This window comes from Peromyscus eremicus, chromosome 15 (genome assembly GCF_949786415.1).
Source record: "Peromyscus eremicus chromosome 15, PerEre_H2_v1, whole genome shotgun sequence".
NCBI lineage: Eukaryota > Metazoa > Chordata > Mammalia > Rodentia > Cricetidae > Peromyscus > Peromyscus eremicus.
The window spans coordinates 70861191-70874284 of record NC_081431.1 but is presented as its reverse complement, the minus strand read 5'-3'; the positions used below and the strand labels follow the sequence as shown (position 1 = coordinate 70874284).

The 13094-nt window shown below is 49.2% G+C and overlaps 1 protein-coding gene across 1 annotated transcript in view; it reads right to left on the bottom strand.

Moving 5' to 3' along the window:
• Window positions 1-542: 542 nt before the first annotated feature.
• Window positions 543-13094, bottom strand: part of Ccdc93 (coiled-coil domain containing 93) — a 73345-nt gene continuing 60793 nt past the window's right edge. The window contains exons 19-24 of the mRNA XM_059280440.1: window positions 10012-10120; window positions 8888-8970; window positions 7411-7448; window positions 5085-5169; window positions 3149-3262; window positions 543-941 (exon numbers count right to left, since the gene is read on the bottom strand). Coding sequence (XP_059136423.1) covers window positions 888-941; window positions 3149-3262; window positions 5085-5169; window positions 7411-7448; window positions 8888-8970; window positions 10012-10120 — 483 coding nt within the window. The 3' untranslated portion in view covers window positions 543-887. The remainder of the gene's footprint in view (window positions 942-3148; window positions 3263-5084; window positions 5170-7410; window positions 7449-8887; window positions 8971-10011; window positions 10121-13094) is intronic.

Genomic DNA, 13094 nt, shown 5'->3' with positions numbered 1-13094 from the left:
TTATTGAAGTGTTCTCAAGGGAAGGTGCGTTTGCAGTATTTCCATCAAGTGAACCTGGGTGGTGTGCAGGGTTAAAGGGATGACACTGAGCCACCCTGACAGCTATCCTGGACCACATGTAGCCTGAGGGCTGGACACACCCACAGCCATGCCAAAGGAAACACCCGAGAAGCATGGCTCCAGATGAAGGGTCACTTTATGTCAGTCTTCCCGACATAGACAGGTGAACTGGAGTAAACCCGAACCTCACCGCTTCCGTCTCTACACCTGTGGGCTAACTGCTCTGCGTGCCAGTCCTGCCCATAGTCCGTATGCACTGTGAGAAGCCGGAACAGAAGGCACAATGGTAGATGCACGGCCCAGGCCAGCCACAGGACTGGGCTGGTTGCTCCCTCAGCAGCCTTCTGAGACATTACAAGGGACACACCTCAGGGGTCAAGTGGGCTGTATCTGCTCTCTGGCCCCTGCCAGATGCCAGAGGAGAAGGGACAATGTTCTGTATTCTGCTACATTTATCTCAGGGCTCATTTTTCAGCAGTTGCTCAACTAATAAATGCTCTTTATTCTCAGGGCCCGTAACAAATCTAGGTACCTTCATAAATGCAGTGTTACTGGAGGAAAAAGTTGAGTGGGCAGAGTGAAGAGCATTGCCCACATTTCTTCACAGGGTTCTAGGCGTCATCCAAGCCATGGTGTTAACTCTGAGTCCACCGGCTGCAGCCAGGAGAGATGAAAAGAAACAAAGAGGGGAAAGAAAACATCCATCCAGAGAGTTGAAATGAGTCTTCCCGTATCTCTCCACCATCACTTTCAGAACTGTTTCAGGATCCTGCAGTCTATACATGCCATGAAAAATACCGCCAACATACAGAGGTGGAGATGGATGTTCAGGAGGCCTTGGCTTTGATCTTGGACAGCAATAGTTCATTCTTTCGGCCCTCCTGGAAAAGCAGTCAGAGAGAAGCAATGACTGTTAGTCACTGGTACTCACATGGGGTCTCCAAAGATGCCCCAACCTTCTACTCAGTCACTGCCTGCTTCTCCCCCACCCCTTTTGAGACAGAGACTCACATAGCCCAGGTTGGTCTTGAACTGGCTACAAAGCCAAAAATGACCTTGAGTCTCTGATCCTCCTGCCTCCACCTCCTGAGCACTAGAATGACAGGAGTGCTGGGGATCAAATCCGGTGTTCTGGACGGCCAGGCAAGCACTCTGCCTACATCTGTTGTGCCTTAGCAGCCATTTGCTGACCAGTCAGTCAGTCTCCTGGCGGGACACTCCTTGGTGACCCACTGAGCTGTGTCAAGACAGATGTGATGAAGCCTCTGGGCTGAAGACAGGCGACCAGGCACTACCATTCCTACAGAAAGAACTTTCTAAAAATCTCCAAGGGGACAGAAGCAGAAAGGAGACACTTATTTGCCAGTCTGCCTGGGGAGGTAGGAGGAGAGAAGGAGCCTTGGAGACTGCTCCCCAAGAAGGGAGCAAAGTATCCTCAGTGCCCACACAGCAGGTGAACAGTCAGAGGTTCTATCAGGAAGACGCCGGGCACTCTCAGCCTTAAGAAATAAGTGCGCAGAAGGCGCGAAGAGAGGCATTTATGAAGGGTACTTTCTTCTCCAATAATGAAGGGCATAAGGTTCATGACTAAACACTTTGAGTGCCGTCACCGAGGGACGTCACTGGCCCCATTCCTGGCCAATAGTGTCCAGTGTCCTGAGATACCAGTTACCTTTCTGTATTTCCTTCCTCTGTTCATCTGACAGCTCAAGACCCTTCACTTAGCAAGCCCCCAACAACCCCAGGCCCTTCCCAAAGCTTTCTCATGTCTCTAACCAAAAGGGAGCCGAGGGGCTGGGGAGATGGCTCAGTGGGAAGTGTGCCTGATGAGCAAGAATGAGGACCTGAGTCTGAATCCCCATCACCTGCACAAAAAGATGGGCATGACTGTGCACATGCCTGTAACCTTGGTGCTGTGGGTATGGAGACCGAGGATTGGTGGGACTTTCTGGCTGCCAGTCTAGCTCTGGACCAGTGAGAGACCATGTCTCAAGAGAATACAGCAGAAGAGGTATAGACATCCGATATCCTCCTCTGGTCTCTGCACAGAGATGCATGAGCATGCACAGGCACATACATGTACATTACATATGTACTCCACGTCAGGTGCTGGGCTCTTCCCGAGCCTCAGGACCCTGGCTGCTCCCTACGTGCTCTTGCTCTCCCCAGAGCAGAGCCCTGCTCAGCCTGTGGATTCCACCTTGGCTGCAAATCTGCATCTGTCTCTCTGCATGGTGAAGTTTGCAACTATTACTGTTATTATTTCTTGTTCACTGTGGCTTCTGTCTGTTTCTTGGCTTCTCATCTGTCTCCTTCAGCACAGTGAAGCTCCACGAGGGCAGAGACCAGGCACAGTCAGAGCTGGGAGGACATTTGAAAGGGTGAGAGTTGTTGCTATGCCTTAGACAGGCATTCAGCTGCCACAGTTAACTCATAAAACAGGGGGTTGGCCAGGTAGAGAAGAGTAAGGCAGAAGAAAAGACAGAATAACCTTTAAAAATAAACAACATCATCGGCATGGGACATTTGCTTTTCATTTTGTCCATGTGTGCATGTGTCTATGGAGGTCAGAGGTCAGGCTCAGCTGCCGCTCTTTAGGCATTGTCTACCTTCTCTCTAAAGTTATATTTTCTATTTGTTTGTTTTCTGTGTATGTGTGTGCCGGCCACGGAGATCACAGGGCGACTTGCGTGGTTGGTTCTCTCCTTCCACCATGTGGGTACTGGCTACTGGAGCCAAGTCATCAAGCTTGACACCTTTACCCACTAAGCGTCTTGCTGGCCCCACCTTACTTTTCTGAGGCAGGGTGTCTCCCCGGCCTGAAACTCACGGAGCAGGCTGGGCTGGTTGGCCAACAAGCCCAGTGGTGCTCCTGCCTGCTCTCCCTCAGCACTGGGATGACAAGTGGGCACCATATCTGTCTTTGGTGAGTTCTGGGGATTGAACTCGAGTACTCCTTCTTTCACAGCGAGTGCCTCGCTGACAAAGCCCAGGTCTCGCCAGCCCCCAGCTCTGGTCTTTAAGGGTGTGCCTTGAGGTGAGGCGAACGAGCACCTGATTTTGGCTACCCCCCGTCCGGCCCACTCACCTCTTTGAACTCTTTCACAGTCTTGAAGTAGAGCCGCTGCTTTTCCAGAAGCTCCAGGTACTGATCGTTCAACTGGTCCCTCCTCATCTTGTTCTCCTGTTTCTTCTTTTCCATCTGTGGGAAACATTTTGGCGGATGAATGAATGAACAAGGCACTCTGACAGCGACTACAACAGGCAGCCCTGATTAGCATCCGCAGCTGCTTCTTCCAGGCCCTCCCTCGGAACATCGTTTCTTGGGTTGGCCTGTTCTCCTGAATGATACCATCTGCAGGCTCTATAATCTAGTCGGAAGCTCAATTGCCATGGAATGCTAGGTGAACAGCATGTGTTTTGGGGGTATTCTCGACTGGGGACTACTTTTTAGAGCGTATTTCTGAGTGTCTGCAAGAGGTTCTGAGTGAGTGAGTGTCACAACTGTGAGGAAGGGGCTGCTGGCATCACTAGCAAGGAGGACCTGCTCACTACCCTACAGGTTCGGGACGGTGATAAGGAAAAAGATTATCTGGCCCAGAATGTCGGTTGTGTTGTGAGTGAGTAAGCCCGATATATATAATTGTGTATTTATAAATAGCCCATCACCCCTTCACTTATCATAACTGCATCATAGGATAAGCTATCTACAATTACCTTGACTATGTTATAGGTTGTTTCCAGGATTCTGATCTTATACAGACACTAGATGCTGACTTCCAGGGATTCTCTAAAGTAGCCAAAAGCTGGGGTAGGTTGCAAGTGGAGGCTGGAGGACAACTTGTCTCTCCTTCTATCACATGCCTGTACCCAGTGAGCTACCTAGTTGTCCCCACCTTGTTTTAGAGACAGGCACCATCACTGGCCTGAAACTTGCCAAGTACCCCATCAAACCCCAGGGATGCTCCAGTCTTCAGGTCCCCAGCTCCGGGAATACAAGTATACATTAACACCACTACACTTGACATTTTCTCAGGGTTCTAGGGACTAAATTCAGGTCCTTTATTCACTTGGTAAACACTACTGGAACACCTACAGAGGGCCTAAAGTCAGCAGTGAACAGCAAAGTCTTTGTTCTCACTGAGCACATCCTGGCAACTGGTACCGTGCCAAAGCAAACCAAGCAACCAAGCATCTAACAAACGAATGCACGTTACAGTCCTCAGCAGCATCAGTGCTGAGGAAGACGGAATGGGGTGAGATGGTGAGGGCATGGGGACTCTGTGATGCAGAAGGCTGGGGGTGGGGGAGTGCTCTGAGGAGGGACAACTCAGCAGAACCAGGAGCGGTGTGTGCCGTGTTTTCTGAAGCTAAATGTAGAACATCAGCCAGCCAGGAGGTGAGGGCAGGAAGACTTCATGTACAGAGCAGGTGCTGCCTGCACCTAGCAGTGATGGTGCATGTGCATGCATGTGTGTGTATTTGTGCAAGTGTCTATGTGCATGCGTATGTGTGCATAGGCCAGAGGACAAACTCGGCTGTAATCCCTCACCTTGTTTTTGAGACAGGTCTCTGCCTGGCCTAGGACTGGTTAAGGAGGCTAGAAGGGCTAGCCAGTGAGCCCCAGGGATCCTCCATCACTCTCCCCAGCATCAGAATCATAAGCACATGCCATCACACCCTGCTTCATTTACGTGGAAAGAGTCAGTTTAGGCATGAAATGTCATGAGATAAATGACCAGGGAGGAGGTGGATGGACAAGAGAAGGTTGCTAGGGAAGGACAGCTCTTTTTCTGTAAAGCAGGGGAGGGGGTAGGATCACTTATTTAATACAGTCTATGGGGGAGTAGCATAGTGCCTGGACACAGGAGTGCTCAGTGCCTGGAAGCTATGGAGGCCTTCCCCACCACAGTCTCATGTCTGCTGGGAGGCAGTGTGGAAGGGTGCAGTCAGGATGGAAAGCCTATGCCTGGGACCTCCTCACCACCACAGAGGCTGTGGTGCTGTAGAATAAGCTAGCTGACCTTCATCCTGTTCTGTTTAATCCCTTCGACGATTTGTTCCATCTGTCTTAAAAACTGGTCCCGGGAAGCAGGGGAGGCCATGGCTCTGAAAGAGAAATCAGCAGAGGTAGGTCCAGCACATGGGACTGTTAGAAAGGGGTGGGGGCACCAAGGAGTCAGCCCTGAACCTAGAGTGTGCCCAACAGTCAACTAGGTCTTTGCAGGGCCCAGTGGACCCAGAGGGCCACCAAGAATAGCACACAATCAGTATTCCAAACCTCTAATCTAATAACCGAATGTGAATCTTCTTTCCCATTCTCCCTATGTTCCTGTGGCAATGGACTGCAGAAGGAACAACTTTCTTTAACTAGATGGAGATGAATTCTGAGGAAAACTATGCAGGTGAGAATATGCCACTTCTTCAGTCTCCATAGACAGGTATGTGTACCTCTTTCAGCAACAGTATGCACACAGGCAACTTTGGAGAGCTTTCCTTCCTAGGACTTTTCAGCTTCTTCCTTTCAACTTTTAACCAGTATGTATTTTCTCAACATACAATGTGAATAAAATTAATAAAAATGCCATTTGCCATGAATTATGGCATGTACTGCTTAAGAAATTAATTCAGTTTTGTTTTTAAGAATCTGAGGACGGGGAGATGTCACCTGGAACTAGAGGACATGCTCTGAATATTCCTAGATCTGAGCTGGGGAGCCTAAAACCATGCTTGAAGCTAGAGTTTTTCTGGTCCTGGCCCACAGTCAGGACAAATCTCTCTCACCCACCAGTCCTGCAGCTGCTCAGACCCAACCGAGTAAACACATGGAGACTTATATTGCTTACAAACTGTCTGGCCGCAGCAGGCTTGTTATCTAGTTCTTCTATCTTAAATTAACCCATTTCTATAAATCTATACCTTGCCACGTGGCTCATGGCTTACTGGCATCTTCACATGTTGCTTGTCATGGCGGTGGCTAGCAGTCTCTCTGCCTCAGCCTTCCATTTCTCCTCCTTGTCCCGCCTATACTTCCTCCTGCCTGGCTACTGGCCAATCAGTGTTTTATTTATTAACCAATCAGAGCAACACCTTTGACATACAGAACATCCCACAGCACATGCTCAAGGCAGCAGGTGGGGGGTAGATTTTCCGGTGTGCCTGCTACACCTTCCTACCCATATCCAGCCCTACAGAGGGATGGGAACCAGGAGGCTCAGAACATCAGTGCTCACAGAACTGGGGATTCTCCCAGAGAGTGAGTGGGCTGACAGAGCAGAACTGTCACGGTCATCAGGGAGACAGTACTATAGTCTGAGAAGGACAATAGGACCCGAAGGCAGGTGCCACCCCTGCACTCCCAGGAAACTATGGCTGCTGGCTTTTTTCCCTTCGAGACTCCCTCCCTGGCATGCCATGGGTCCTGAGGATCCAATTCAGGCCTAATGAAGAATGCCTTAGTCCTGCTGTGTTTAAATTAGAAAAGACATAGTCATCCCTGATTCTAGATGAACTTGGTCTTAAAATGTTTCTGGTCTCCTGCCAGGGGCCCACAGAGGCTTGTGCTAGAAAAGGGAAGCATGCTATTCTGGCAGCAAGCCTTGGGCTATCAGGAAGGTGGGTAGGCTAGCTCACCAAGGATACACTCCAGAGCTGGTGTGACCTGATGGCCTCGCTATATGATTTATAAAGATGTCCTTGCTACACATTTTATTTTGTTTTATTTTATTTTATTTTTTGAGACAAAAATCTCATGTAGCCTAGGTTGGTCTTCAACACACATTGTAGTTAAGAATGACCTTAAACTCTTGATTCTCCTATCTCCCCTCCCAAGCGCTGGGATTACAGACGTGTACTAAGAAGTCCCAGCTTATGCAGTGCTGGGAACTGAGCCCTGGTCTTCACGCTCTGCACAAGCACTCCTCTACCGAGCTAAATCCCCAGTTTAGAGGATGTATGTTAACTTACAGAATACGCCTTCAGGCATCCATCCTCAGGGTCTGCCTGCCTTGGTTTTTGAAGCAAGCTATCTCACTGGCCTGGAATTCACCAAAAAGGCTAGGCTGGCTGGAAACTGGATCCCAGGAATTGCCCGTCTCCACCCCCTCTGCTCTGGGATTACAGTTATGACACCACATTCGATTTTCCATCTGAGGGTTCTGGGATGGAACTCAGGTCCTTGTGCAAGGCAGGCTCTTTACCCAGTGCATTACAGTTTGCAGAGCCTTCCATTAAAGCCTGTCTGCCCTGAGTGGAGTCGGAAAGTGAGAGGTTCACATCCCAGCACCAGGCCATTCATGCACCACAGCAAGATCGGGAGGGCAGCCAGGGAGGAGAGCACGCAGTACTTACTGGGAGAAGTTCTCGTGAATTGAGTTAAGCAGGCTAATCTGGGGAGTGAAAAACAATCGTGTAAGTAAAAGGCAGTAGGTTCCCACACCACCTCAGTCGTTGCTGGAAAGCTTGCCTGGGCTGGGATAGCGCCACTGAAAGAATAAAGAGCTGTCAAGTGGGCCAAAATAACACATGAAAGAAGAAAAGAAAGAGCAACATGTCTTGCCTGCGGAGTTTTCCTCCGGGAATCTACCACTATCCACCTGAAGACAACTTTTCCCCAGAATGCATGATCGTGAGAATGAGGAAGGAAGACAGCTCTTTAAAGGACTCGGTTGCCAGCTGAGAGGACTCTAATGGCAGGGCTCTCTGGACAAACTGCCAGCACAGATCATTTTTGCTTCCCTAACATCCTCTTTATTTTGAGGCTATCAGCCCGGGGTGGGTCAGCTGAGAAAGAGAAGACACTGCCCCACTCCCACAAGTCAACCAACATGGCCAGCTGCTAAATGGTTCCGATAGCGTCTGATAAAACATATCCATCATGGTCCTGTTCCCATGGAAACTGTATCTGCCCTCACATCTGGACCCCTCATCTGCCAGGAAGGGCTGTCTGGGGTCTCCTTGGCTGGGCATAGGTTTATCGGCTCATCCCTAAGCAGTAACTATACCTGAACTTCAGACTCACAACACACAACATAGGAATGACATTCTTACCCTTAATACTTCAGAAAGAGTGTGTTTTTTTTTTTTCCCTCATGCGTTTTTGTGTTTGTATGTACACTTGCATGCGAGGCTAGAAGACACCCTCGTCTGCCACTCCTCATGATGCTATCCACCTTGCTTTTTAAGACAGGCCTCAAGTTTATCAAGAAGGCTAGGACAGGGATAGGGCAGTGATGCCCAGTGATCTATCTGTCTCTGCTTCTCAGGTGCTAGGATTACAAGCATATATGACCATGCCTGCTTCTATTTTTTTAAATGTGGGTTCTGGGGATTGAACTCAGAACCTCATGTTTGGAAGGCAAGCACTTTATGAATTAAGCCATCTTCCGAGCCCCTCATGATGGTGTTTCTCACATGATACTACAGAGCAGGTGAACACCAGCTTCGCTTCACTGCAGTGAACTCCCAGGCAATCTCCTGCTTTGCAGTGACAAACCTGGGCCCTTTGGCCCAGGGCGTCTCTCTCTACTAAACGCCTCCATTGCAGGCTCGAGGCTCACCTGAATCTTCTGGAGCTACTACGCTCTCAGTGGCTCATGTAAGTTATCTTCTTCCCATACAGGCTCTTACGAAGGCCAGCGTGATGGCTTAGTGTAAAGGTGCCTGCTGCCAACCCTAAAGACCCGAGTTCTAGTCCTGGAGCCCACGTGGTACAAGGAGAGAACTGACTCCTACAAGCTGCCCTCTGACTTCCACGTACGCAGTCCTCTACCCTGCAATACATTTTAAAATGTAATAAGAAAAGAAGCAAATAATCAAAGGCTCGTACCTCCTTTTCCAAATAAACTTTTCTGTCGTCCAGGGTGTTGTACAAAGTGAAGAACTGCTTGGTTTCCTTGTGCACCGCAGAAACTGCCAAAGAGATCAGCATCCCAGGGTAAGGGCGTCAGCCGATAAAGCATCCCAACCCGTGCAGCGTGTACCAGGGCCTTGTGCACACTTAACCGTCATGGAAGCTTTTGTCTCTGTGCATACATGTTTGTACCTGCGTACATGTGCATGCGGAGGCTGGAGGTTGACACTGGGTATCTTCCTCAACCCCTCTTCACCTTATTTTTGAGGTAAGATCTCTCACTGAACCTGGAGCTCACGCACTAAGCTGGGCCGGCTGTTCAGTGAGCCTCAGGGATCCACCTGTCTCCACCTCCCCAGTGTGTGTACCATCATGCCTGACTTTTAAAAAAATGTGTGTATGCATGCTTTGTGTGCATGCATGTATGTGCACAACATGTGTGTGTGCCTGGTGACCATGGAGGGTGCTGGATCTCCTGGAACTAGAGTTATGGATATCTGTGAGCTGTCATGTGGGCACTAGGAATTTAACCTAGGTCTTCTGCAAAAACAAGTGTACGAGTGACCCTGAGTCACAACATACTTCTCAGGACCGAGATCAAACTCAGGTCCTCATGTTTGCATGCTTGAAAGGCAAGCACTTTATTAGCTGAACCATCTCCCTAAGACGCTGGGGGTGGCTTTGAGCCTAACATAATGTAGTCACTGGGTCAGCTGAGGGGAGACTGGATTATGAGGAGAATATGATGCTCTAAAGCAACTCCAGTGAGACTCCATGCAGCATGATTGAGGACCATCTGGAGATGCTGGGATGGGGATGCTTCAAAAGAAACCGGAAAGAAGAGGGGGCTCAGGTGACTACATGTAGCTAACTTTAGCAAGCTGGCTCTCGAGATCATGAACCTATCTATGGAGTGGACAGTCAGGCTACAGGTCAGCTCCTGGACCTGTTCAGCAGGCCTGATGATGAAGCAAGGTCCTTTTCAGGGTGGAATTTGCAGACTGTGCTCTGGCCAATGCTGCACCATACTAAAGCGGATGGAGCCCCTGGCTTCTCATCCTTCCTGGGCCCAACAGTCTGTGTTTGATCAATGCACCTACTCTGACGGTAGAGCTCAATAAATCGCTTCTGATACTGTATCAGCTCGGCTCGACTGGGCACTTCGTCAATCTTGCGATGCAAAATCGCTATTTCTCGATTTCTTCGTGCCTAAATGTAAAGAGACGGAGAGAGAGAACACTCGGTAAAAGAATTTCTGTATTTGTTTGCACCCCACACGCTGAGCCAGCCACAAAGACACACATTTGGCTACTGGCTTGGGATCCTCATGTGGGATTGTGATTGGCTTTTCCGTTTTTGACATGTGCTGACCAGAACCACAGAAAGACTCAGGGCGACTGACCCGAGAACAGGAAGTGAAAGGACAGTCCCAGATGACAGGTTGCCGCTCTAAAATGCATTCCAAACTCCTCAGTCTACCTGGAAGCCCATAACTGACTCCTCAAACCCTTTGGACAGGGAGACTGTCTTGTCAGGTGTACAGGAGACAGCAGAGAGTTGTGTGAAGACCATGTCACAGAAGCACGTCACTTAGCTTCCACATAGCTCTTGTCTGAATCTCAGGACCTGGGCTGAGCACTGCCGTTCCCCTGGGCCTTCGTTCCTCCGTTCCATGGCCCCACCAGTCCTCTGGCCCGATTGTCCCAGCAGCAGGAATGGAGCTCTAATTTCCAAGGAAACACAGCCTCTAGGCAGGAAAGCCACTCTTGTAACCAAATCTTGAGTCCAGTCTAGCAGCTTTGGGCAGAGGGGTGCAGGCCAATGCTATGCTGCTTCTCCCCAGGAATGTTAGGGTATAACCATTCAATCTGCAAAATCTTTAAAAATTACATTTGTTTGTTTATTGTGCATGTGCCACGGCATGGGTGGAATTCAGGGGACAACTTGTGGAAGTTCTCTCCTTCCACCACGGGTTCAGGTTGTAAAGGATGGAATCTACCTCTAGGTGGAGACATGTCCTTGTCTCCTCCCTTAAGAGTTAGTCCAGTGGGACAGGGCAGGGACCAGGCCAGAATATCCCTATGATAGGCTAATTTTCCATTCAGTCCCTATGTCCCCCACCCCCCCATCAAGCTTGGCTGGCTCTGCCTGACTGCCTCTGAGTCCAGATGCAGAAGGACAGAACTATTCTCTTTTCTCTGTCCTTGCCTTTCTAACCCGGGCAAGAGCTTAACTATCCTTTTAACTAACGCGGCTGGTGTTTTCCTTTTCCTAAAGCTCCCGCCCCTACTGCGTGACTGACCTCCACGCTCGCCTTCATTCTCCCTCCACACAGCTCTGAGATTCACAGCCTGCCTGCCCTGGGGTTTGTCTTTTAAACTCTAATTAATAAACTGCCCTTGATCTTCTGTTTGAGTGTGTTCTTACTTCTTTTATTAATGAACCAAGAACCCCACGAGGAAACCCCGATTTCCCTAGCATTGTATGATAGCTTTGTTGGACTCCCCAAGATTTCTAGTAACATTTCTCTCTAACTCTTTACTAGGCAGAGGAAATGAACCCAGCCCTGCACCTGTACACAGCACACACTTCATCAAGCTTGGTGGCAAGCGGCAAGCAGCTTTACCCTAGGAGCCATCTCACACCAGCACACATGCCACCTTTTTATTGTGCCCTTATTTCTAGAATGCTCTGCATGTGTGTGGGTGCCTGTGGATAACTAGCTGTTCAACATTTAAATCTGCTCGAGTCCTTCGCTTTAAAGAAGTCTTTTCCTGAGCTACCCCACCGTTCAGCCACCAGCCTCCTGCCTTTTTCTTTTTCTATCACCCTGGCAGCCAAGCGTGCTTAGGGCCTCCCGCCTTCAAGCCACAGCTCCTGGGCCTTCTCTCTCCTTGACGAATGTTATAGTGGAACTTCCTCCCAGTTGGAACATTTCTTGGGGTAGGGGGCTCAGGAAACTCAGGAAGTAAACAAACTCTACACTCCACACTCTGAGAAAACTGAAATTTACAAGATTCACTAGACCCCTCCCTAAGAAGGAGGCAGCAAACAACTGCTGGTGGAGGAGACGGACCAGCCATGATGCCCAGGAAAGGTGTCAAGGAGAGGCCCACCTGTCTCGCTGCCTGAAAATGGTGCAGGGGCTTCGGGGTTGCAGCTGTTGCCACTTGTGTGAGGGGGCATTTTGGTGAGTCATCCCTGCTCCTTGTCATCCCTCACCATCATCCCTGTAAGTGATCCCAATAAAGACTCACTGCTTCACCAAGGGGACTCTGGCGGGATCATTACTTTGGTCTGTCCTGGGTTGCCTAACTGCAGTGATTAGGAGAGAAGAGAAGTCTCACATGACTCCAGTGTTACCTTAGACGTTTTCTGGGGCATGCTGAATGGAGGAGTCTGTGCTGTGGGATGGTCTGTATGTCAAGTGTGTTGCTGATTGGTCAGTAAATAAATCACTGATTGGCCATTGGCTAGGCAGGAAGTATAGGCGGGACAAAGAGAAGAATTCTGGGAAGTGGAAGGCGGAGAGAGAGACACTGCCAGCCGCCACCATGACAAGATCCCGGTAAGCCACGAGCCATGTGGCAAGGTATAGATTTATGGAAATGGATTAATTTAAGCTGCAAGAACAGTTAGCAAGAAGCCTGCCACGGCCATACAGTTTGTAAGCAATATAAGTCTCTGTGTGTTTACTTGGTTGGGTCTGAATGGCTGTGGGACTGGCGGGTGACAGAGATTTGTCCTGAGGTAGGCCAGGCAGGAAAACTGTAGCTACAAGTCTGAGTTTCTAGCTCCTTCAGCCCTCAACTAGACCATATATATATTTTCTTTTTTTCCCTTTTATTGAAAATACATCCTTGGATAAAGAAAATGTGGTACATATACACAATGGAGTGTTACTCAGCTGTAAAAAAACAATGACATCATGAAATTTGCAGGCAAATGGATGGAACTAGAAAAGATCATCCTGAGTGAGATAACCCAGACTCAGAAAGACAAACATGGTATGTACTCACTCATAAGTGGATATTAGATGTAAAGTAAAGGATAACCAGACTACAACCCACAGCTCCAGAGAAGCCAGGAAATAAGGAGGACCCTAAGAGGGACACATAGATCACCCTGGGAAGGGGAAATAGATGAGATCTCCATGAGTAAACTGGGGATGGCGGGGGGAGGG